This window comes from Sceloporus undulatus, chromosome 2, assembly GCF_019175285.1.
Source record: "Sceloporus undulatus isolate JIND9_A2432 ecotype Alabama chromosome 2, SceUnd_v1.1, whole genome shotgun sequence".
Classification (NCBI taxonomy): domain Eukaryota; kingdom Metazoa; phylum Chordata; class Lepidosauria; order Squamata; family Phrynosomatidae; genus Sceloporus; species Sceloporus undulatus.
The window spans coordinates 144,505,211-144,528,482 of record NC_056523.1 but is presented as its reverse complement, the minus strand read 5'-3'; the positions used below and the strand labels follow the sequence as shown (position 1 = coordinate 144,528,482).

At 44.2% G+C, this 23,272-nt stretch overlaps 2 protein-coding genes across 2 annotated transcripts; one reads left to right on the top strand and one right to left on the bottom strand.

Annotated features, from left to right (window-relative positions):
- The first annotated feature begins 2,036 nt into the window (after window positions 1-2,036).
- Window positions 2,037-15,817, top strand: LOC121922786 (probable low-specificity L-threonine aldolase 2). The gene is made up of 7 exons (XM_042452588.1): window positions 2,037-2,446; window positions 4,770-4,853; window positions 7,094-7,182; window positions 12,407-12,592; window positions 13,484-13,621; window positions 14,017-14,209; window positions 14,545-15,817. The coding sequence occupies exons 1-7, from the start codon at window positions 2,044-2,046 to the stop codon at window positions 14,832-14,834; spliced, it is 1,383 nt and encodes a 460-aa protein (XP_042308522.1). The 5' UTR covers window positions 2,037-2,043; the 3' UTR covers window positions 14,835-15,817.
- A 23-nt stretch (window positions 15,818-15,840) lies between these two features.
- Window positions 15,841-23,272, bottom strand: TMEM235 (transmembrane protein 235). Its single transcript, XM_042452620.1, has 4 exons — window positions 23,053-23,272; window positions 19,071-19,151; window positions 18,588-18,725; window positions 15,841-16,629 (listed from the first exon to the last, which is right to left on the bottom strand). Exons 1-4 carry the CDS (start codon window positions 23,270-23,272, stop codon window positions 16,397-16,399), a joined length of 672 nt encoding a protein of 223 aa, XP_042308554.1. The 3' UTR covers window positions 15,841-16,396.

The window sequence follows — 23,272 nt, the reverse complement described above, 5'->3', positions numbered from 1 at the left end:
AAACACAACTCAGAGAACAGAAGATTTGCAGCTTATATTGTCAGCCATACTTCTTCTTCTTCAAGAACCACCCCCAGTAGAGTTTTCTGTGTGGGGGTTGTTCAAATTTAATAATGAATTTTTAAATATAATAATTGTGTGTATATAATTCACTGGTTCGTTATATTACAGCATAATTTGGACAATAATGGCTAAATAATTCCAAACTCATCCTGAACACACCCAATATTATCTCATTTTAAAAGCTAAGTAGTACCAGGCCTGGTTATTACATGGATGGAAAGCCACCAGAGAACACCACAGTTCTCCAGGTAGGGTGAGGAAAGCATCACGCCTGAAACCCTGGAGAGCCACTGCTGTCAACCAGAGTTGACCACACTGAGCTAAAGGAACCAATGGTCTGGTACAAGTCAGATTCTTATGTCCCTAGGAAAGATTCCTAGAAGATGTAGCAATGGGCAGCTGGGTGCTAGGGCCATGCAGTTCAGCAGAAAAACACCAACCAATCTTTCTTTACAGCAAATATGCTAGAGAAATGTCTCGGGGGGAAAGGGACATGGACAACAAAGTAGAGGTGGTATGCATATTCCAAATCCAGCACAGATTCAGTCCCTGGGGTGGAACACCTGCTAGGTAGTACAGTATATAGATGCTGGCTGGAGCACTTAAGAGTGACTGTTCAAAATAGCAATTTCTCCAAGTTTTTCCTCCACACCTAGTACACAAAATAGTTTCCTTCTACACTTCGGATGGTGGTGGTTAAAAAAGAAAGAAAACCCATTACAATAACAATAATGCAGGAAGAGCAAACAAGTGAGAGGAATCATGTTCCTCCCAGATTTCATATTCCCCTCACCTCTGAAGACAGTAGGGAAGATTGGGTTCCCAGGATCTAATCCCAGTAGGTCAAACAAACCCAGGCTTTGAGGCCAAATTTGAGTCTCTTGGGTTTCTATTCATCCCTGTAGGTCCTACATAGGATCAAGCTCCATCCTTGGTACAGCCTTCTCCCTTTCTAAAGGCTGAAAACACCAGCTGCTCACTGTTTCCCACATGGCCTATACTGGTCTGGTCCACTCTAGTTGTTAGAGGATGACCAGAGGTCCTACCCGCAAAGGAGGACAAAAGCCCACAAAATGTAGGGCATACAAGAAAAATGGAAGACATGACAAAATAAAAGCCAAAAACACTCATATAAATATCATTTCATGCTTAGACCTGCTCAAAATGTAGGACATTTTGAAACTCCTCCTGGACGGAAGGTTGATATGGATGACATGTTCTGGAAAATGAAAACAGCTGAGCAAACATGAGGATGAAGTGAGCAAGCTACTTATCGGGCATGCTTGCCTTGCTGAAGCTGTGGTGGCCCTCCCCTTTGTACAGTCCAGACACAGGGGGCAAGACTGAGGTATTGGGGTGCCAGTGGGGCACAAACCTTTCTAGCCATTCTGCAGGGAAAATAAAGACTGCATAGGCTTTGCACATATGTGCCCACATGCCCATCCTTGCTCCCTCGTTGGAGGCATTATGCGTAAACAGGTGGACTGTCTGGAGTGGGTGAGGAAGGCGAGGGCACCAGAGCCACCACCAAGCTCCCTTTGCCAACCAGACACTGGCCAGGCTGACCAGCTGTCATAACTGCAAAGAAGGGCACCTCACTGGAAAATGTAGGATCTTCAAGAAAAATGTGGGGCATTCCCAAATGAAAGCTAAAAACAGTGGTATATATATATATATATATATATAGAGAGAGAGAGAGAGAGCTAAAAAGCATGAATTTGTAGGAGTGTTTTCAGCTTTTATGTACTGGAGGAATTAGCTTTTTGTTTTGTGTGTGTGTGTGTGTGTGTGTGTGTGCTTCTTAGTGCTGCTCCCAATTCCTCCTGGAGAGAAGGAGGCTGAGATGTAGGACATGTCCTAAAAAAGGAGGTCTAAGCCTGGTCTAGACCCTGCCTTCTCCTTCTCAGGCCTGCTTTTGCCCAGACTAGAGAGCCCTCCGACCGGAAGTGCGTCACACCCGGCTGGACTACGACTCCCAGGATGCCTCAAACCATGAAACCACGCTCCCCGGTGCATGCCGGGAGTGGTAGTCCTTCCTCCCTGAGGAGGCGCGCGATGATGGGGCTGTGGGTGAAGCAGCGGAGGGCTCTCCCCTGGGGCTCCCTCGCCTGCTCCGCCTGGGCTCCGGGTGAGGAGGGCGCAGCCTGGGCCGCCTTCTCGGGGCCCAAGCGCCGGTGGGGGCGGCCTGGCTCCTCGGCGCACCTTGCTGCGGGGGCTGCCGCCCGTGGCCCTGGGGCTCCCCGCGTGGCGGCGGCGGCGGCGGCGGCGGCGGTGGTGGACCTGCGCAGCGACACCGTCTCCCGGCCCAGCCAGCGCATGAGGAGGGCCATGGCCGCGGCCGAGGTGGGCGACGACGACTACGGGGAGGACCCCACCGTCAACGGTGAGCCCTTCCTTCGGCCAGCCCTCCCCGCCTCGGGCCCTCTCCTCCTCAGCCCCTGCAGTGCTTTCAGCCTTCTCTCTCCAGGAGGGATCCCAAAGCCCCACCCCCTTTAAGAAGCAGTGGAGTCATATAATACACTATCTGTGGGTGTGTGTATAGATGTGTATGGGCTCTCAGATCACCTCTTAACCGTCTCTTCTCCAGGCTAAACATCCCCAGCTCCCTAAGCCTCTCCTCGTAGGGCTTCAGGGTTTCCAGACCCTTCAACTTTTTGGCCATCCTTCTCTGGACACGCTGCAGCTTGTCCACCTCCTCTTTAAATTGTGGTGCCCAGAACTGGAGACAGTATTCCAGGTGAGGCCTGACCAAAGCAGGATGCAGTGGCACTATTACTTCCCTCAATCTAGACACTATACTTCTATTGATGCATCCTAGAATCACATTGGCCTTTCTAGCTGCCGCATCACACTGCTGACTCCTTTGGACGCATCCTACATTTCAGCCTTCTGTCCAGGAGGAATTCCAAAAAGTCCTCAGTTTTGAATAGGACTCAGAAGCATGCATTTTACATCAATATGAGAGTTTTCACCTTTTCATTTGGCCATGTCCTACATTTTTCTTGAATGTCCTACATTTGGTGGCCGCCTTGTTCTCCTTTGCAGTCACTGGAGAGGGACAGCCACAGTGCGTTGGGTAAAAAATGCTAAGAGTACTTGTTGTGTGCCTTCAAGCTGTTTCCAGCTTGGGCTTTTTGGCAGGTTTCTATGGAGGGAGTTTGCCATTGCCAGTCTCTGAGGCTGAGAGAGTGTGACCCAGTGTCACCCTGTGGGTTTACAAGGTTGAGGCCCCAAGGCCGCCCAGTGAGTTTCCACGGCTGAGCCAGGATTCAAAGCCAGGTCTGCTGAGCCATAGTCCAGTGCTCCAACCACTCTGTCACAGAGCGCTTCTAGATTTCTGCCTGGCACGCCCAAGAATGCAGACCCCCAAAGAGTCCCTTCCAACAGAGGTTTATGGAATTTGCTGTAGCAAACTAGTCCTAGGCCCTTTTCAGGCAAATCCCAAATGACAGAATTCAGTTTCTTTTCATACAGATATAGTTATTATTAAGCAAATCATCCTCGTGTTAAGAGGACAGAGAAGGAGGCACTAACAGAGAGGTGACAACTACACCACGAAGGACCAGACGTTCTCTAACCCTCATGTAGGGCTAATCCACATCAATACTCAGGAGTAAACAAAGCCTGGGGAAATTACCAGCAACTGAGGCATTCTGGAAGTCTTAGTTCAGAAAAGTAACTTTTCCAGGCTCTGGTATGTACAAGCTGCTAATGCCATGGAGCAAAGACGCTGGGTGTGCACCGCATACTCATGCCACCTGCAAGCCCACACCTGACAAAAGGAGCCACAGGCACTTTGAGCCAGAGTAAACTTTGGCCAGGGAGTACTTTGCAACTTGAGGGAAGGGCAAAGAAAGAGCCATATTGAATATTTCATAAAAGACAGAATATGTACAGGTTGAGTCTCCCTTGTTCAGAATTCATAAATACTTCAAAAACCAAAGCTCTTTTCATGGATAGCTGATGATTTGCTTTCTGATGATTCAGTGTACCCAGACTTGATTTCATGGGCAAAATTACTAAAAACCTTGTATAAAATTGCCCTCAAGACAACTACAACTCATGGTGATCCATGATGAGACGGATCTCCAAGCCCCGCTGTCCTCCACTGCTTAGGTCCTATAGATTCAGGCCTCTGAACTCCCCGATTTAGTCTATCCATCGGACATGTGGTTTTCCTCTTTTTACTGCCCGCCACCCTTCTTAACATTGTCCTTTCTAGTAATGCCTTCTCATGATATGTGGAAATGTCAGCTCAAGAGCCACTGGAGGGAGGTACTTTGCCCACCCCTGCTATGAAGGATAGATGGAGGGTATCCCCGTGGAGGGTTCTTTAACATTTTAGTGAGACTTAATACCATGTTTCCTACTCCTCTGAGCTGAAAAGCATAGCAATACAACATGTCCCAGGAGGAAAATTCAATCCATTGTTACTCCACGTACATTAGCCTTTGAAATATAGCCAAAATAGAGGGGAAAGTAAAATAAATCCACTGCCAAGATGATGAGACTGTTCTTCGTTTAAAAAGAAAGAGCTCAATCATTATATATTTTGGCCAGAGAATCCCCAGGAAACTGGATTTGGAGGCTTTGATGCCCAAAGCTGCTGATCCTATAAAGAAGCCCACAGCTGTGATCTTGCTACCCCAATAAAATGTATCTGAACTTCTTGGCTCCCCCCTCTTCTGTTTTGTTTTCCCTTCCAGAGCTGCAGAGAGTGGTGGCTGAGCTCCTTGGAATGGAAGAAGCCCTCTTTGTTCCCACGGCCACCATGGCCAACCTCATTGCTGGTGAGTCTCACAACAGAGCTGTGGAATACTGTGGCCCACCAGGTGTTGGTGGACTACAACTCCAATCATCCCTCATCTGACTAGGGCTGATGGGAGTTGTATACTCCTAATACCATCTGAAATGTTGCAGGACCCATCCCTTAGCATTTATTGCTATTGTGCTGTACTGGCAAAGAAAATGGTGATTTATAGTGTCAGTTCCACCAGTTCTGCTCCACTGGCTGCCAGTTTGTTTCCAGGCAAAATTCAAAGTGCTGGTTATGACTGTAACAATCTTCCTTCTATATGATGAGGTAACAAAATTTCAAATCTCTATTGATTGTAAATCAATAAAATAAGTTTATTTTAGAAACAGAACAGAATAAAAGATTGTCAATAATAAGCTGTTGTGAACTTGTCTCTTAATCAATCAATTGCAGAGGGTTACAGAAACTCTTATATCAGATGCGACCCTTTTCCTAATCTTTAGGCCTTCCCTTGGTCTAAAAGATCAACTTTACTCGTTTTAACACACTGTCCCCTCAGAGACTTCAAGACTATAGCCCTTCTTGGGACTAGTCTTTTCCCAACCTCCCTCAACCAACTCCCTCCGACTTCTAACTCTCCCTTCTCAACTGCCCCAGAAACTTTATAGCTCCAGCCGGCCTCTGATTGGTTCAGAGTCTCTGGCTCCTGATTGGCTGACTCAAGATTCCGAGCACCACAATGACCTATAAAGCCCTATATGGCTTGGGTCGATGCTATTTAGCAGGCTGTATACCCCTCCATGAGCCATCCTGGGCTTTGAGATCATCAAAAGAGGCCCTTCTCTCCGCCCCACCACCAGCACATGAGAGAGGGCCTTCTCAGTGGCTGCCCCTAGAGTCCAGAACTCCCTTCCTGGTGAGGCCAGAATGGCCCCTTCTTTGTTGTCATTCTGCTGGTAGGGTAAGATAGGCTTCTAAAACAGAAGGTTTTAAAAGAACATCTTGGGGGTGTTGTACTGTTTTAAAATATATGCTTTTTAAATGCTTTTATATTTTTAAATTATATCCTATTTTTTAAAAAACAAGTAATCAGTTTTAACATTATAATAGTTTAATTTTACAGTTGTCCCTCCACATTTGCAGCTTTGACTTTTGTGGATATGGTTATTCCCATACGTATTTGATTAACATATTCTTTCTAGGAATCCCTAGGTCTTCCAGCCTGACTCTGTGGCCAACTTTCACTAGAAGTTGCGCTGGACGATGTAGAGATTCCTAAAGAGAACACTTATTTGGGCATTTGTAAGTCCTCCAACCCAATTTTACAGCAGATGTTGGCCACAGACTTGCACTGGAGGACTTAAGTTCCCAGAGGTGTTCTTTCAGGTTAAAAAAACTGTGGTTTTCATTTGCGGTTTTCCCACTTTCACAGGGGTCCTTTGTCCCTCATCCCAGTGAATGTGGAGAGTCCACTTTATTTTGTCACTTTTGTATATTTTTAATTGTACTGTGCTTTTAAATGGTAAGCCACTCTCAGTTCCAATTTGGGGGGGGGGGGAGGCAGGATAAAATAAATATAATAACAACAACATAAAGGTTGTTAATTTTTTTTTAAAGTCTTTAAAGTACAATTGGTGTGTATGGCTCTGTTTAGATTAGAATAAAGACAGAAATGCAGGTCCTTGCATTAGGAGTTTATTCTAGCCTTAGAATCACTTGTCAAAAGGGCACTGGAAAACGACTGAGGTAAGTGTGAATGACTGCTCTCACTCAGATATGTTTCAAGAGAGGGGAAGGCACCAGCAGAAGTACAGGTTGAGTATCTTTTATCAGAAATGCCTGGGGTCAGAAGTGTTTTGGATTTTTTTATTTTTATTTATTTATTTATTTATTTGGATTTTGGAATATTTGCTTATACATAAGGAGATATCTTGGTGATGGGAACTATGTCTAAACATGAAATTCATTTATGTTTTATATACACCTTATACACATAGCCTGAAGGTAATTGTATACATAATATTTTAAAAAATAATGTTGTGCATGAAACAAAATTTGTGTACACTGACTTTGTCCATGTGGACAATTTTGGAGTATTTCAGAATTGCGGATAAGGGAGACCCAACCTGTATTGTGTCTGTGGAAACGGCCATGAAAAGTCCATACTCATGTCTCCTATTCCATGACCATTAGTCTTACATTCCTCTCCCCCCCACCTACTGCCATTTCCTACACAGAATCTCCTCTTCTCATGGTTGTCCTTTCTTACCTTAGTCATGTGCCACTGTCACAGACGAGGGGCGCAGGTCCTGCTTGGGAAGAAGTCCCACATCCATGTTTTTGAACATGGAGGGGTTGCCCAGGTAAGTGGCACTGGGGGAAAGCCTACAATGCTTGCTTTCTCTTTTACCTGTCTTCTCTTAGCATATGGCCATGCCAGTGGAGCTTGGATGAGTTGTGGTATCCAGGGCATCACTGAGTCAAAGAATGGCTAATTCACCACAAGGGGTACAAGAGGCATTATTATACAGACTATTATACAAAAGAAACACAATTTAAATTTATTTTTGTTTGTTTTTGTCTTACATCTAAAAATGCCTCCAATGTGGGAGAGAACTCAAAAGAACAGTCAAATGTACATGCCATTCAGTACAGAGGTGGCATATATTAAGAACTTATTTAAACATGGCATAAAAAGACCACCATTACCTCTTAGATAATTTTTGGAATCTCATATTGCTGCCTAGGGCTAAGGTGTGGAAGACCCCAAGAAAAAAGCCAGTGTGATGTAGTGGTTAGCATGTTAGGCTATGCCTTGAAATAACCAAGTTCAAGTCTTCACTGTGCCATGAAACTCACTCGGGCCAGTTATTCTCTTAAACTGACCTACTTTACAGGGTTGGTGTGAAAAAAGAGGAAAGCCATGTTGCCTTGAACTTACTGAAGTAAAGGTAGAATATAAATGTACAATGATAGTAATAATAGGTAGTAATAGTAGTAATGATTAAAGAGTATTTGAAAGCTACTCAGAAGATCATGTGCTGTAGCTCTTCCAGGCACAGTGTCAAAGCTGAAAAATTATGCCTAAATTGTATCCAGAAAAAAGTACAGAATGAGTAGACTAATTAAACCATCTCAAGAGGCATATTTGGAATGAATTATGGTAAAGGCCTTCTACTTCTTGCAGCTGCCATAGCAAATGAAGTCATCAAAGCGACAAAAAGACTGAGTTTTCCAAAGCTTTTCCAGAATCTGAGGCTTATGGTAGAAGAGAAATAATGAGAATCCTGGTGATGTGCTTCCCCTAGTGGCCATTAATAGAAGCTGCATCCTTCATAAGCCATATCGTACAGTGGGTCCTTGGCGTCATCTGGAGCTTGGTTCCAGGACTACCACCACCACCACCACCCCATAGCTACAAAAATCCATAGCTGCTCAAGTCCCATTATATATAATAACAAAGCAAAACCGTGCCCCTTATATAAAATGGCAAACTCAATATTTGCTTTTTGGAATTTATATTTTAGTTAATATTTTCAAGCTGTGGATAGTTGAATCCATGGATAAAGAATCCGTGGATATGGAGGGCCAACTGTAGTTACATTAATCCAGGACTGCACTCACATGCATTTCTGTATACAAAATCAGAATAACGCATCTACGAAGCTACTTCTAATTAACTAATTAATTCCCAGTGATTGGGCAGTATATAAATAAATCCTACTACTACTACTATTATTATTATTATTATTATTATTATTATTATTATTATTATTATTATTGAGCCAACTATAGAGCTTTGTAAAGATTTGCTTTTTTTTGGGGGGGGGTCCCTTATTCCTGAGCCAGCATAGTTTCAGTGTTGGTCTATGACTCTGGAGACCAGGGTTCAAACCTCTGCTCAGCCATGAAAAGCCATTGGGTAACCTTGGGCAAGTCACACTCTTTGCCTTAGAGAAAGGTAATGACAAACCCCCTCTGAATAAATCTTGCAGATAAAAACCTGTGATAGGTTCACCTTAAAGGTGCCATAGGTTGGAAACAACTTGAAAACACACAACAACAATGCCTGGAACTGCCTTCCAAAACATCCACATGAACCCCCCTGCTTCTGCAATACACTTTTTCCACTAAATGTTTTTGAAATAATCACACTTTCCCTTTGTTCACTTTCTTCCCTTTCACTGTTTCATATAATGCACTGAATTTTAGATCATAGTTGCTTGAAGGAAAAGAACGACAACATTTATTTATAACACCCTTTTCACCAAAGAGCAGAAAATCAAACATATGTAATCAAAAACAAAACAATAAAGCACAACACTATAATATACTAAAATAATGTATTATCAAAACAAAATCCTCAGCACTCTACCTATCTCAGCCACCTTAGCACACTCAGCACCTTATTCCAGTGAACTGAAGAGGACCGTCTTCAACCCTTTGCAAAAATAGATAAGATTATCCTCTAGCTGGAGGTACAAAGGAAGACTGTTTGACAACTGCAGAGCCAGATTCTGAAAGACTCACAGCCTTGACAGACCCATACACATTGGTGGAACCACAAATAATCCTTTGCCTGTAGATCTTGCATGCTTAGATGCTACATGTCAAGCTAGAGGAATTTAGACTCCTTCCCTCCTTTGTACTCTGTCAAGTGCCAGGCACACACTGGTGGCCAAAAAGAAATGAAGCAAGGTGACAGAAGCTTCCAAAGGTCCCACAACAATGCTAGCACATAGTTTCCTGAACATGCTGGAGAGAATATGCCAGCCATGATGTGCAGAAATCTCTGAAAAGTACCACTCTTGGGCAGGAAAGAGAGAAGACACCATCCTACAGTTAAGATATGAATATTTTATTAGTTTTCACACATCACTGCCACTCATGCCAGAAATAAGCTTGGACTTTGAGACTCCCCCCCTCCTTTGTGGGTCATGTACATCCTCTGGTAGATTTCCAAACCAATAGGTACAGTGCAACTGTCGGGGTGGGGAGAACCCTACCATCCTCAATGCAATTGTTAAACAATGCTACTGTTAAATGGATTTGTAATTTGTTGACTGGCTGAACCCAAAGAGTGTTTACCAATGGCTCCTCTCCATCCTGGAGAGAAGGGACTAGTGGAGTACCACAGGATTCTGTCCTGGGCCCAGTGTTATTCAACATCTGTATCAATAACTTAGATGAAAGAATAGGGACATGCTTATCAAATTTGCAGATGACACCAAATTAGGAGGAATAGCTAATACCAGGATCAGTATTCAAAATTGCCTTAATAGATTAGAAAGCTGGGCCAAAGCTAACAAAATGAATTTCAACACAGAGAAATATAAGGAAGTGCACTTAGGACAAAAAAAATGAAATGCCTAGGTATAGGATGGGGGATACCTGGCTTACTGAGACTACATGTGAAAGGGATCTAGGAGTCCTAGTAGACCACAAGTTGAACATGAGTCAACAGTGTGTTGCAACAGCTAAAAAGGCCAATGCGATTCTAGCTGTATTAATAGAAGTATAATGTCTAGATGAAGGGAAGTAATAGTGCCACTGTATTCTGTTTTGGTCAGGCCTCACCTGGAATGGGCACCACAATTCAGAAAGGATGTTGAGAAGCTGGAGTGTGTCCAAAGAAGGGCAACCAAAATGGTGAAGGGTCTGGAAACCATGCCCTATGAGGAGAGACTTAGGGAGCTAGGTATTTTTAGCCTGGAGAAGAGAAAGTTAAGAGGTGATATGATAGCCTTGTTTAAATATTTGAAGGGATGTCATATTGAGGATGGAGCAAGTTGTTTTCTGTTGCTCCAGAGAATAGGACCCGAAACAATGGATGCAAGCTACATGAAAAGAGATTCCACCTAAACATTAGGAGGAACTTCCTGACAGTGAGAGCTGTTTGACAGTGGAACACACTCCCTTGGAGAGTAAGTGGAGCCTCCTTCCTTAGAGGACTTTAAATAGAGGTTGGATGGCCATCTGTCAGGGATGCTTCGATTGTGATTTCCTGCATGGCAGGATGAGGTTGGACTGGATGGCCATTGTGGTCTATTCCAACTCTTATGATTCAGACAACTAAGCTTTCCCCCTTCATCTCTCCAAGGCATCTCCTTCTGGCATTCGGAGGGGACAGCAAGTGCCCTACATCCCTACCCCCCACCCTGCCTTTTTAAAAAACTATTGGACTTGTGTCTTAGGTAATGCCAGAGCCTTGGATACAGAGAACTATGGTTGCAGCTAGGTGACAGTACTGATCAATCCTAAATGTATTCTTATCTCCTCCCTTCCCTTGCCAGAGATGCTTTACTGAACTTTTGCTGTTCTTTGCAACAAGTATACTGATGCCATGCCAACAAAAAGGTTTTGACTTTAGCTGACCCTGTCAAGGGATTTCTTCCTGTCTGACAACACTGTGACTGAAATATTATTTGCAGTTTTTGCTTAAGGGGAAAAAGCTCCCATGTCGTTCTTCATAGACTCTCTTACTTTTCTTCCTCCTTTTGGTTATCCCTGGTTATGATAAATTTTGCGCACATTGATCCTAAACTGATATCTGACTTTATGTCTCACTGATTGCAACAAGACTTGCTTCTACATTATGCATCTAGAATCAAGGTACCAGCCTCTATGACTTGTACTTTATAGAGAGAAAAAGAACAACACTGAAATTGCAAACAATATATGGGGTTGATGGTGCTTGTACTTCCACAAACAACATTTCCCCTCTACATTCTTATAATTGAATAACACTTAACACTTTTGAGTAGCCTTCACTCTGCTTCTTACTGGATCCCATCATAACTGACCTGTTCTCTGCACTCATAGCTCAGATTGTAGTCAGTTGAAGAAAGTACACAGAGAAACACAGGAATGAACACACAATACACATGGCTTGATCAGAACTGAAGTCTCTTTAGATTCAGATTCTATATTAATGCAACTAACTAGCAGCTTCTTAGAAGTCCACAGTCAGGACTGACATGATCTGTCTTACATGCAAGTCTTTGCTTTGTTTACATAGAAGTAAGTCCCGTCTTGTACAATTGACTTAAGTATACAAGCACGGGAGGCAGTTGGGGTTCTGACACTCCAGATGCTGGCTGGATTGCAATGCCTATCATTCCTCACCATTGGCTATGCTGATTAGAGCTGATTGGAGATGTGATTGAGCAGCATCTGGAGAGCCACAACTTTCCCAGCCTAGGATTAAAGCTTTGGTCCTGCTTGTGCAGCAGCTGACCTAAAGATAGCAATTAGAGCCTCAAAATATCTGAAAAGGATATTTTCCTCACTAGCTTGTTATCGCAAAGGTTCTGTTGTGTTCACAGGTACTGATTGTCTATAGGCCCAGATCACATAATTAGCATTATACCCAGGGTCACAGCTCACCAAAATAGGTCATAGGCCTGTGATTCTGCATACAAAATTTTGTTTTCTAGAGGTTTGTGGTAACTCTGGGCACCAAATGCTACAACATAACATAAATGCCATCAAAGTTAACTTTATTTTCTTCTACCAAAAGGAATTTAACATCTGCAGATTCCACTTTCACTGTCATTGCCTCTTGCCACCCACTTTGCTCTGGAACAGGTGGCTGGAGTCCATTCAGAGCTATTGCAGGATCTGCCCAATGGGCTCTTCTGTCTTGATGAACTGGAGTGTAAGATCCAGCAGGCCCACAAAAGCCAGTATCATCCCCGCCCTGAGCTCATCTGCCTGGAGAATACGCACTGCTCAGCTGGAGGACGTGTGCTGCCCCTCATGTACCTGCGGGAAGTGAGTACTGTGAGCTCCCTCCCTCTACTTACTGCAAACGTTCATCTCAGTTCCTACCTGAATGGGCATCTTTTCCCATTGTGGGGTTTCTGAGAAGGGCATCAGCAATTGCAAGTGGCCTGCAACAAAAAATTGCCATTCATACACTATTCCTCCAAAACAGGAAACCTTTTGACTTAAAGATGTATTTTGAACTATAACCACCATAATCCTTCAGCATTGGCTTTGCTGGGTGGGGCTGGTGGGTGTTGTAGGCCAAAAGAGGGAGAGGCTTCCGCTGCTGCGCCCTGTAGCCAATTTTTTTGTCCTTCCAGGATGTTTGCTGGTGGCTGTCATTAAATTTCTTAGTCTTTTTCTCATCCCTGTTTCCTCTCCTACTTCTTCAACTGACACATACTAAATCTGGGACGCTCATAGGTCCTTGTCAGACCAATTACATTTCTTTTAATTTACAAATTTATGCTGAAGTATGCTTAGGGAGTTTCCAAAGATGGAGAAACTACTACTCTTATTTTGGGGGTGGGGATCAGATTGGGCAAACACCCAAGCCTGCTCCTGGAAAGAATTATGATTCAACTACTAGCATGTTTCCCTATGCTATTAGAGAGAATTATGGTAATAAATTACAATAATGAACTGAAGTCTCAATAATGAATTCAGGCTCTCCTGGTTGGGTTCAATCTTAGTAAGCAATCTCCTGCCTGGACATTTTGACGTCTCTGACTGTTCCCCAATTACAGTCCAGCATTGCCTCTTCACTGTTACGTCTGAACTAGAGCCACCCTTCCCTGATCTAAAATGTCCTATCTTGGGTCAGAATGCCCCTGGATTACCTTCCTCTGCCTCTTGCTCATCTTTCTTCAAGTGGTAACAGCCCCCTTCTCAACACAGGTGCACCAACTAGCCCAGCAGTATGGGTTGCGGATACACATGGATGGTGCCCGGGTGCTTAATGCTGCTGTTGCATTGGGGGTACCAGCAACTCGTATATCTCAGCATTGTGATTCCATCTCTTTGTGCCTCTCAAAGGTGAGGAGTTGCTAGTGGGGCTGTAAATATTGCAAAGGGCATGCAGGTGAAAGAGTACAAATGTAGCACCTATGAGGTTTTCCTAACTATAAACTATGTCAGAACCCTATGACCATGTGTTGAGTACACCAAAATGGATGCTTTACCAGATCCCTCCTAGCCAATGGGGATGTAGGACTGCAGCTCCCATGCTCCCTCACTATTAGCTGCACCAGTTAGGGCTGATGAGAGAAGCCCAGAACCCTTAGCAGGACACATGTTATCTATCCATGAACCGGCAGCGATTAGAGGAGATCGTTAAAGAACAACTGCACACTACAAGCAGAGTCACTGGGATGAATTGTGAGGCAGGTGTTAGGCTATTATATGGTTCTTATTTCCTTTTTGCTCTACAGGGTGTGGGTGCACCAGCAGGTGCACTTCTAGCTGGATCCAAAGAGCTCCTCTCAGAAGCCTGGCGTGTGCGCAAGCTCCTTGGAGGTGGGATGCGCCAGGCAGGGGTTCTGGCAGCAGCGGGGCTTGTTGGATTAAGCCAAATGGAGGAGACTCTGGAGAAGGACCATAGTAATGCCAGGTGCTTTGCCCAAGGTACCTATTTTGTGAGAATAGGATGGGGAGACATAGATTAACTTCTAGGTCTCCTCAGAGCAATTAATTGAAACTGCCTTCATAGATACTGTGTACTACCTTGAGTACACTAACATGGCTGGAGAATAGATATCTTTTTGTTGGGTTGGGCTGGTAAAACCCATTTTATCAGGTTAGGCCCTGCTGTAAACTGGGGAGAAGCTCTCTTTTTCTCTGCCTTTCTTCTTCATATTTCTCTCACAAGCACATTTTTTCATGTGGTAGAATGCTAGTGTTAAAGGCAAGGGATTCTCACAATGTCCCATCTTTCTGACTCCCATCATTTTTCCTCACAGGTGCCTCTGCTTTTAGTTCCTCTCTCTGCTTCATAAATCCAGCCACAGTGGAGACCAATATTGTCATGGTGACAGTGTTAACACCCGGGCTGACTCCTGTCAGGTTGTGTGAACTAATGGAGGCTGTGAGTGAAGAGGAGATTGCTGTCACAGGACAAGCCATTAGCGTGAGGCTCTTCCCATGGGGTGAACACTGCCTTCGTGCTGTCTGGCACTGTGACGTCTCCCCTCATGACACACAACTTGCTGTGAACAAGTTGCGCTTTGTACTAGACAGGTATGAGCAGTAATATCCTATCGGGCTTCAGACCAGAAGTTAAGTTGGTGCTTGGCATGTCAATGTGGAATTAAGCCAGAGCATGCTGTTAAACTCAGTTATGCTAGTCTCAGATTTAGTTTTGCCAGTTGATCTGAAACTGAGACTGAAGTCTATATAAAACAGGGCATTGCAGTGGAAATGCAAATCTGGATGCCAACAAAAGGAAGACTTCAAGCACTACACACCACCTACAGGCTCAAACAAACATATTTGGCAACTCCTGCATCCCTTTTAATTCTGTTCCTGGCCACCTTACCTATTAGCCCATGATTCAAGACTGGTGTGCTTAGAAAAACACCATTCTTCATCCTATGATCTTAGGTGGAAATTAACAAAAGTCCAAGATGGAAATTGGTTTAACCTCTATCTTCACACTGCTCCATGTATTGACCTCTGCAACAAAGGCATCTCTGTAGCATTCAATGTGCAGCATACCAGGAAAGTAGCCCAGTGCAGCTGGCCAGTCCCCTGCTATGGAGAGACAGTGGTGGGAGAGCCAGTTAACATCTAAGTGTGGAACTTTCCAGGATCCTTTCTCTCCAGACCCCAGGCTGTCTTCCAACAGCTTGCCTTCAATGAGCTACTGATATTTCACCACCTGGGACCAATTCTGCAAGAAGTGCCCATCTTTTTCAGCCTCACCACCTCCCACTGATCACAGTGGAGAATGTTGTTACCCAAAAATACTCCACTGTTGCCAACTGAGGTCTTTTGTGAGGCACTGCAATGATTGTAGTGTAGCTGGAGGCATCCCTTTCTTCAGCCCAGATGGTACCAGCACCCACTGTGCCTCTCTGTGTCTGAGAACTTCCAGAAGTGCTCTTGTTTCAGGAAAGCAGACAGAGCTAGCAGGACCTTAGGACAGAGAGGCCATACAGACTGACTTGCTGCAGACAGTAGCAGTGGGCCTTCTGGAAAAATGATTAAACTATGTCAGCCATGCATAAACTCCCACTGCTTGTGCAACCTCTCTGCAAGCATTGCACATATTGCTGACTGTCTCTGTCTGAAGGGAATCATTATTTCAGAAAGTAATGCTACATCTACTTACTGGAGCAATTTATTTCAAGATGTTCCAGGTGTGCCAAAGGAGGACAGACAGTAGGCCATGCTTTGAGCGGTACTATCTATGCATAGTGAGAGATAGGATGATGGGCTCTGGCCACCACAGTTCTTGGGAAAGGGACAGGGTGTCACTTGCTTATCTTTGTGCTGAGGAATGGAGTTTTAAGCTTGGCCCTTCCCAGCACTCTGTGAAACCAAAAAGCATAGAGGGTGACTGTTAGGCCTTATGAGTAAGAGCTTCCCCCTGACATCACACCTCTATCTGCTAGTCACAACCCTGGCCCTGTAACTCCATATGATCATGGTGTGTGTGTTATTTTTGTGGAAGAAGAGGGAGCAGTGTCAGGATTTCTCATAAGGGACACGGAAGGTGCCACTGTGAGAGCGAGAGATTCCACTGCAAGCCTGGTAGCACTGTTAACAACTCTCCCCCAACCCCTGGCCATCCTCCTACCCTTTCCAGGGTGATCAAATGGCCACTGAATGTGCATCCAGCTTCAGGTGGAGCTGCCGAGCAGCCAGGAGAAGAAGAAAACCAGCCAGTCCCTCGGTGCCAAAGGAGAGCCAGGCAAGAGCCAGCGACCAGCCAAAGGTAATGTGGACATGCTCGAAGCGCTCTTGGTCAAACATACGCACTGTCTCTGTGAATGCTGCTCCAGAGTAGCAGATGTAGATGCTAATTCCTGACAGTGTCAGCAGTGCTGGGTAGGAAAAAAAAGAGGAGTGGGAAAGAAAAAAAAACGCATCAGAGGCAGTCCGGACAGCAGGCATTACTCTGAATAGAAAGCCTATTAACAGCCTGCATGGTGTAATGGTTTGAGTGTTGGACTACGACTCTGGAGAACAAGGCTTCAATCCCCACTCTGCCATGACAATAGCAGCTTTATTTATATACCGCTTCATACTGAATTAAGCAGTCTCTAAGCAGTTTACAACTGTAAGGTAATTACCCACAACAAGATGGGTATTCATTTTAGCGACCTCGGAAGGATGCAAGCCTGAGTCGAGCTTGAGTCCTGGCTAGTACTGAATTTACAACCTTATGGTTTTGAGTGAGTGGCTGCAGTACAGGCATTTAACCACTGTGCCACCAGGGAAACCCAGGGGTGACCTTGGGTGAGCCACACTCTCTCAGCCTCAGAAAAAGGCAATGACAAACCTCCTCTGGATAAATCTTTCCAAGAAGACCCCATGATAGGGTCACCCTTAGTATAACTGTAAGTCAGAAATGACTTGAAGACACACAAAAATAAGAACAATCCCATAAATTACATGGATAAATAAATGGAGCCTTGCTTGGCAGATATAGGACAACTGCTCTTACCATTAGGCAAAGTGAGGCATCCACCTTGAGCAGGTGGTTTGGATGCATAAAAGAGCAGCAAATTTTTAGCTGTTTAAGTCATGTTCGTTCTACCTGAGAAGGGTTGACAGCTTTGAAACATATGTTCTATTTCCTGTGCACATGTGTTTCTTAGTTCAGGGTGTTTGGGTACTCTGGGAATACCTTTGATGCTTCAGCTACAAAATATTCTTGGGGACATGGTACATTTTTATATCCTGCAGTACACTGGAATTCTCAAAGGGGTCAGAAAAAACCACAGATTAAGTCATTCAGTGCACCTTTTTTTCCCCCTAGATGAGGAGAGTTAATAAGTCTGCTTGCCCATCACCTAGTTCAGAACTGTCTAACCTGGCCTGACAATGGCTCTTTGGGGTCTCAGGGTGAGCTCTTTCACATCAACCGATAACTGTTCTTTCTTAGATGATATGTCAGGGGTTGAATCTGGAACCCTGTATAAACTAATATTTCAGATAAACAATTTTGAGACTCAAGCCTGCCTTTAAAGATGTACAGTTTAAAAATAAAATCTCCTAGGTGGAGTTATCAAGAAAAAAAATGAGAGAGAGAGAATGAAACAAGAAATTTGGGATTGAAATATATACAATATGTACTTTTAAGTCCTATTTTTCTAATGAATTTTATTGCTTTAATAAAATTAATTGCATATTTATGACTTAAGCATTTACAACTATTTGTAAATTTTTAGGACAATTTTACTTATTTGGCTTTATTTATAAGATTTAGGTTTTGTACTATTCCCTCAAAGTGGGCAAAGGGGAGGAAGGGGCTGCAAGGAGACTAGCCAAAGCAGCCTACAAAGGTTCCTGATATCAATAAACCAAAAGGGATGAAATGATAATCCCTGACCCCATAATGTAGGGCTGGGCAATTTGTGGCCCTCTAGATATTAGACTACAATTCCCATCATCCATCCACATTGGTTATGCTGGTCTAGACACTGACAGAAGATGTGGTCCAACAGTATCAAGAGTCATACATCCTCCAATCCTGTCATCTTAGTCATACCTCTCTCCTCAAGTCTACACTGGCTGTCCAGGAGGAAAAAGAAAAGAAAAGCAATCAGGAATTGGTAATGAGACAAAATACCATTCCCATGGCAACAAGGATGTGGCTATCACACAAATAGCCACTAATTGGCACCTTTACACTTGGTTGGCTGTGGCCAGCTGGCAGCCGGAGCCAACTCGGGTTCTAGTAAATAACCCCCAGGAGCAGAAATTGGGCAAGTGCTCAGTGGCAATTTTGACCACTGGAGCACCACTCCAAGACCTTTCCAGCCTCAGGATCACTCACCACCCATCAGAAAATAGCAGCCTGTGAACTGAAGAAGGCAGGTGCTCCTAACTAAGGATCCGATGATCCCACAGATCCAGCCAAAAACAATCAAGATGAGACTGAGCGGTAGGAGGACCACAAAGGCTCGGTGCATGCCTGGCAAAGAGACAGAAACAACAGATGTTGAGTTACAGAGGGCCAGAAAACATACCTGTTGTTTAGAGGCTAGACAAGTGGACTTGTCATTTCATCCTGAAATTAACTATTGTATTTTCTGTTGAGTGGAAAAGCAATCCTGCTATCTCCACTCTGACATGAAGGATGAAAGTCAATCTCCAACCATAATTTGAGTTTATAGATGGTACCAGCCTTACTCAACCCTAATTTCCAACAAGTTGGTCCCACCAACAGAAGGCATACGTCCAAATTCACCGTAACTATAAACTGAAGATTGCCACCACCTTCCAGAATCCCAAGCCCCATAAAATATTCTCTACTCACAGATAAGATGTTGGAGTGATGCTGGAACCTGCCAGCTCTCTGCACCAAATGGGTCAATCAAAGGTATGCAGGCATTCTGCCCTGAGGAGAGAATAGAGAACCACAGCATCAGAAGGGGAGACGCATAACTCACCCAGCCATGGAGGCAATGCTCAACTGCTTCCTCTCCCTATTTAGCAGTGTGAATTCATGCAGTATATTCTGAAGCTCTGACACAAACACCTGTCCATAAAATCAGCTGGCACTGACTTACTATTGTCTCTCTTATGAGAGGGCAGTAAGCCCTCCGCATTCACTGGAGTTAGGAGCACAGGACCCCCATGAAAGTCGGGAAATAGCACAAAACAACTTTTTAAAAAGTTCTCTAGGAATCTCTAGTCTAGGTTCTCCAGCAGAACCCTGTGGTCAACATCTGCCAGAATTTGACCACAGAATCATATTGGAGGACCTACAAATGCCTAGAGAAGTGTTCTCTCTAGCAATTTCTAGGTCCTGCAACACAACTGTATGGTCAACATCCTGCAGAATTTCCTGGAAGACCTAGTGATTCCTAGTGAGGACATATTAATCAAATCTGCAAATAATCAAAACTGCAAAAGTCAAAGCTGTAAATGTGGAGGACCAACTGCAATGCCTGAAGGCTTGTTTTTATTTTGGTCATTTACTTTTACACCTTATTCCATTACTTCTCAGAGTAACTTAATTGATAGAGGACTCCCTTCTACCTGTGTTAATGCCACAGCGGCTGATTCACTACCTTACTGTAGTGGAAGTCTCCATTTCAAACATGGGGGAGGAATGTTATGTGGGCCAGGGTGCACTCGGTAAGAAAATTGGCCCTCTTATTGGGCTGCAAGTTGCTAACCTTTAGTAGTCTGGAAGACCGTTCCCTCTCCTACCTGAAAAGTGTTTCAAAATTGCAAGAACAAGGTAAGTGATCACATTCCATTATTTCTGCCCAAAACTGCACTTTGCAGGCTGCAAATTCAAGCCTCACTTGCAGATGCGGAGAGAACGAGCGACACGGCAGGGCTCTGAGGCCAGAACAAGTCTAGCTTTCCTACTTTCTTTGTTATTTGCGCTGGGCTATTTCCACAGGAGTCCAGTCATCATACCACTGGGGAGCCCAGAACTCTTGCCAGGCATCAGAAGTGGCAATAAGTGTATTTGATGGTCTCTTTGACAGCCAGACAAGTTGTCTCCAACCAGGTGCAGCTAGCTTGAGGTTACACATTTCTGATTATCTTTGCCCTAACTCAGCTCAGCCTTCTCAGCTGATCTTCAGCCACAAAGGCACCTTGAGCACTGGACTCGACTCTAGAGGCCAGGGTTCAAATCCAGGTTCAGGCATGTTAACTCACTGGATGACCTTGGGCAACTCACACTCTCAGAGGATGGCTATGGCAACCCCCCCTCCAAGAAACTTTTTTAAAATTTATTTATTTATTGAAATACAAAAAATAAGACAACAATAAACCATTTCTACAGACTTCTACACACACAACATCACATCCACCTAAACCAAAATAAAACACACAGACAAACCCACATTAAACCCAAAAAATGACTTCCTGAGTTCCTTCTAGACCTATTTCTTTGTAATAATTCAAGATTTTCCATTTACCCATAATAAATTATTTACCTTACTTGGTTTATAACTCTTCATAATGCTAATCAAATATACCATATACAGTATGGCTGTTCAATTTAAATTCCAATTTAAATTATCTATATTTCTGTATTTTCACATTTCTTATTTTGAAAATTACATTACTTCAGCAATTACTTTTTCTTCCCATTCTTTTTGTAGAACATTTACAAATGGTTCCCACTCTCTTTTACAATTCTCCCAGGACTTTCCTCTTAGTAAGGATGTTAGTTTATTAACATATAGTCCAAAACATTCATCAGTTGTTCCTTACAATTTGGAATTCCTTTCCCTTTCCCTTTGGAAGCATATAAAATTCATGCAGCAGTTATCAGATCAAATAAAAGTTTGCCATGTTTATTTTCTAATTTATCATTAGAAACCATAGCTAAAAATATAGCTGAATTTCTGTTTTTTCTTGAGAATTCAGAATTTTGGAAATGAAATCATATATTTTACTACAATAAGTGTTGGCCAGTTTACAGTTCCACCATAAATGAAAAAAGTACCTGGTTCCTCAACACACTTCCAACATTTGATCCATGTGCTTTTCTATATCTTAGCTAATTTGGATGGTGTTAAGTACCATCTGTTTTGCATTTTTTAAAAGTTATCTCTTAAATTATAACTTAAAAGTACATTTTAATCTTTTTGATCAGGATTTCTCCCACTAATCTAATTGGATTAGATTAGTGGGAGAAATCCTGAGCCCATTTCACCATACTTGTTTTAATGGTTTCATCTTGCATTTCCAGTTTTAAGAAAAACTTCTAGAAATATGAAATTTTCTGAAGTTATGATCTTATCGAAATCCTGATCTGCTGTTTTGATTCCCATTGCATTTATATCTTTCATAAATATTTCCCCATGAAGAAACTTGCCAAGAAAACCGTCATAGTGACGCTTTAGGGTTGCCATATGTCGACTAGAAGGCACACAGCACAGACATACACATTCTGAGTAGTTTCTTAACTGGAGCCAGTCTTTTGTTCCTCCTTCCCAGCTCCATTACCACCACCAGGTTTTTCCTAGATCTCCTTGCACTCTCTTTTAAGGATGCTACATAAACGTGCTTGGAAAGCACCAGTGGGGTCTGGCACAGTGGGGATAATAGGAATAAGAACCTATCGTGGGGTTTTCTTGGCAAGTTTCTTCAGAGTGGGTTTGCCTTTGCCTTCCTCTGAGGTTGAGAGAGAGTGACTTGTCCAAAGTTATCCAGTGGACTTCCATGGCCGAGCTTGGATTTGAACCCTGGTCTTCAGAGTCATAGTAGTGTCGACACTCAAACTACTACACAATTCTGGCTCACTCTCTTGGTAGAGAGGTCCTGAAAAGTGCTGCTGTCTTACTTCCAATCATTTTCCCTCAGTGAAAATAGCTTGAGTGTTGAGATGATGAATTATTATTATTATTATTATTATTTTCTTATATCCCACCTTTCTCCCAACATTGGGACTCAAAGCAGCTAAGAACAAATTTAAAAACAATAAGACCACAACTCTGGAGACCAAGGTTCGAATCCCGGCTCAGCCATATGAACACACTGGGTGACCCCTTGGGTAGGTCACGCTCTCTCAGCCTCAGAGGAAAGCAAAGGCAAACCCCCTCTGAAGAAACTTGGCCAAGAAAACCCCATGATAGTTGCACCTTTTTGCGGTGGTGGTGGTTGTGTGCCTTCAAGTCCTTAGGCAAACCTGTCACAGGGTTTTCTTGGCAAGTTTCTTCAGAGGAAGGTTGTTTGCCATGGGCATCCCCTGAGGCTGAGAGGGTCAGAAAGGACACTAACCTCCAGGGGACAGACTCCTGAGCACAGGGCAGGGAAGTGGTGGCTGTTAAAAGAGCAAATGTCACACTCTCTCAGCCTCCTCAGGGGAAGAAGGCCATGGCAAAGCAACCCCTCTCAACACACCTGGCCAAGAAAAACAACAACAACAACAACAACAGCCCATGCTAGGTTTTTCTTGTGGTTGTGTGCCTTCAAGCCTTTCCCGACTTATCCTGGGCAAACCTCTTCTGAACAAGCCTTGCCATGAAAAAAACACCCCCCTGGAGAGGTTCCCCTTGTGCTTCTGGGCCCTCAGTGACTCCTTCCCCAAATGACAAAGCAACCCCCTTTCCGGGGGAGGGGGTGTTCCTTGGCCAGATTTGTTCTGAGAGGCTGAGAGAGTGTGGCTCCTCCTCGCCCAAGGTCCCGGCGGGGTCTCCACCCTCACCCAAGTGGGCAAGCAAGCCCTGCCTAGAACCCAGCACTCCCAAGCCCTCTACAAGGCAAGACACCCGCGCCGCCTGCCTTGGCCCCAGCAGTGGGCTGGCCCTGGCCCTGGCCTTGAATACCTTCGCAGAGGCGCCAGAGTCCGGAGTGCGAGTCCAGCTGCTGCTGCTGGGCGTCCCAGGCGCTGCTGCTGCTGCTGCTGCTGCTGCTGCGGTTGCCGGGTGCCAGGTCCACGCGGAGCAAGTACCAGTAGTCGGTGGCCACGGCGGCGGCCAGGAGGACGAAGCTGCAGAGCCCGCTGAGGGCAGCCCCCAGGCAGAGCGGGCCAGGGGACACCCCCAT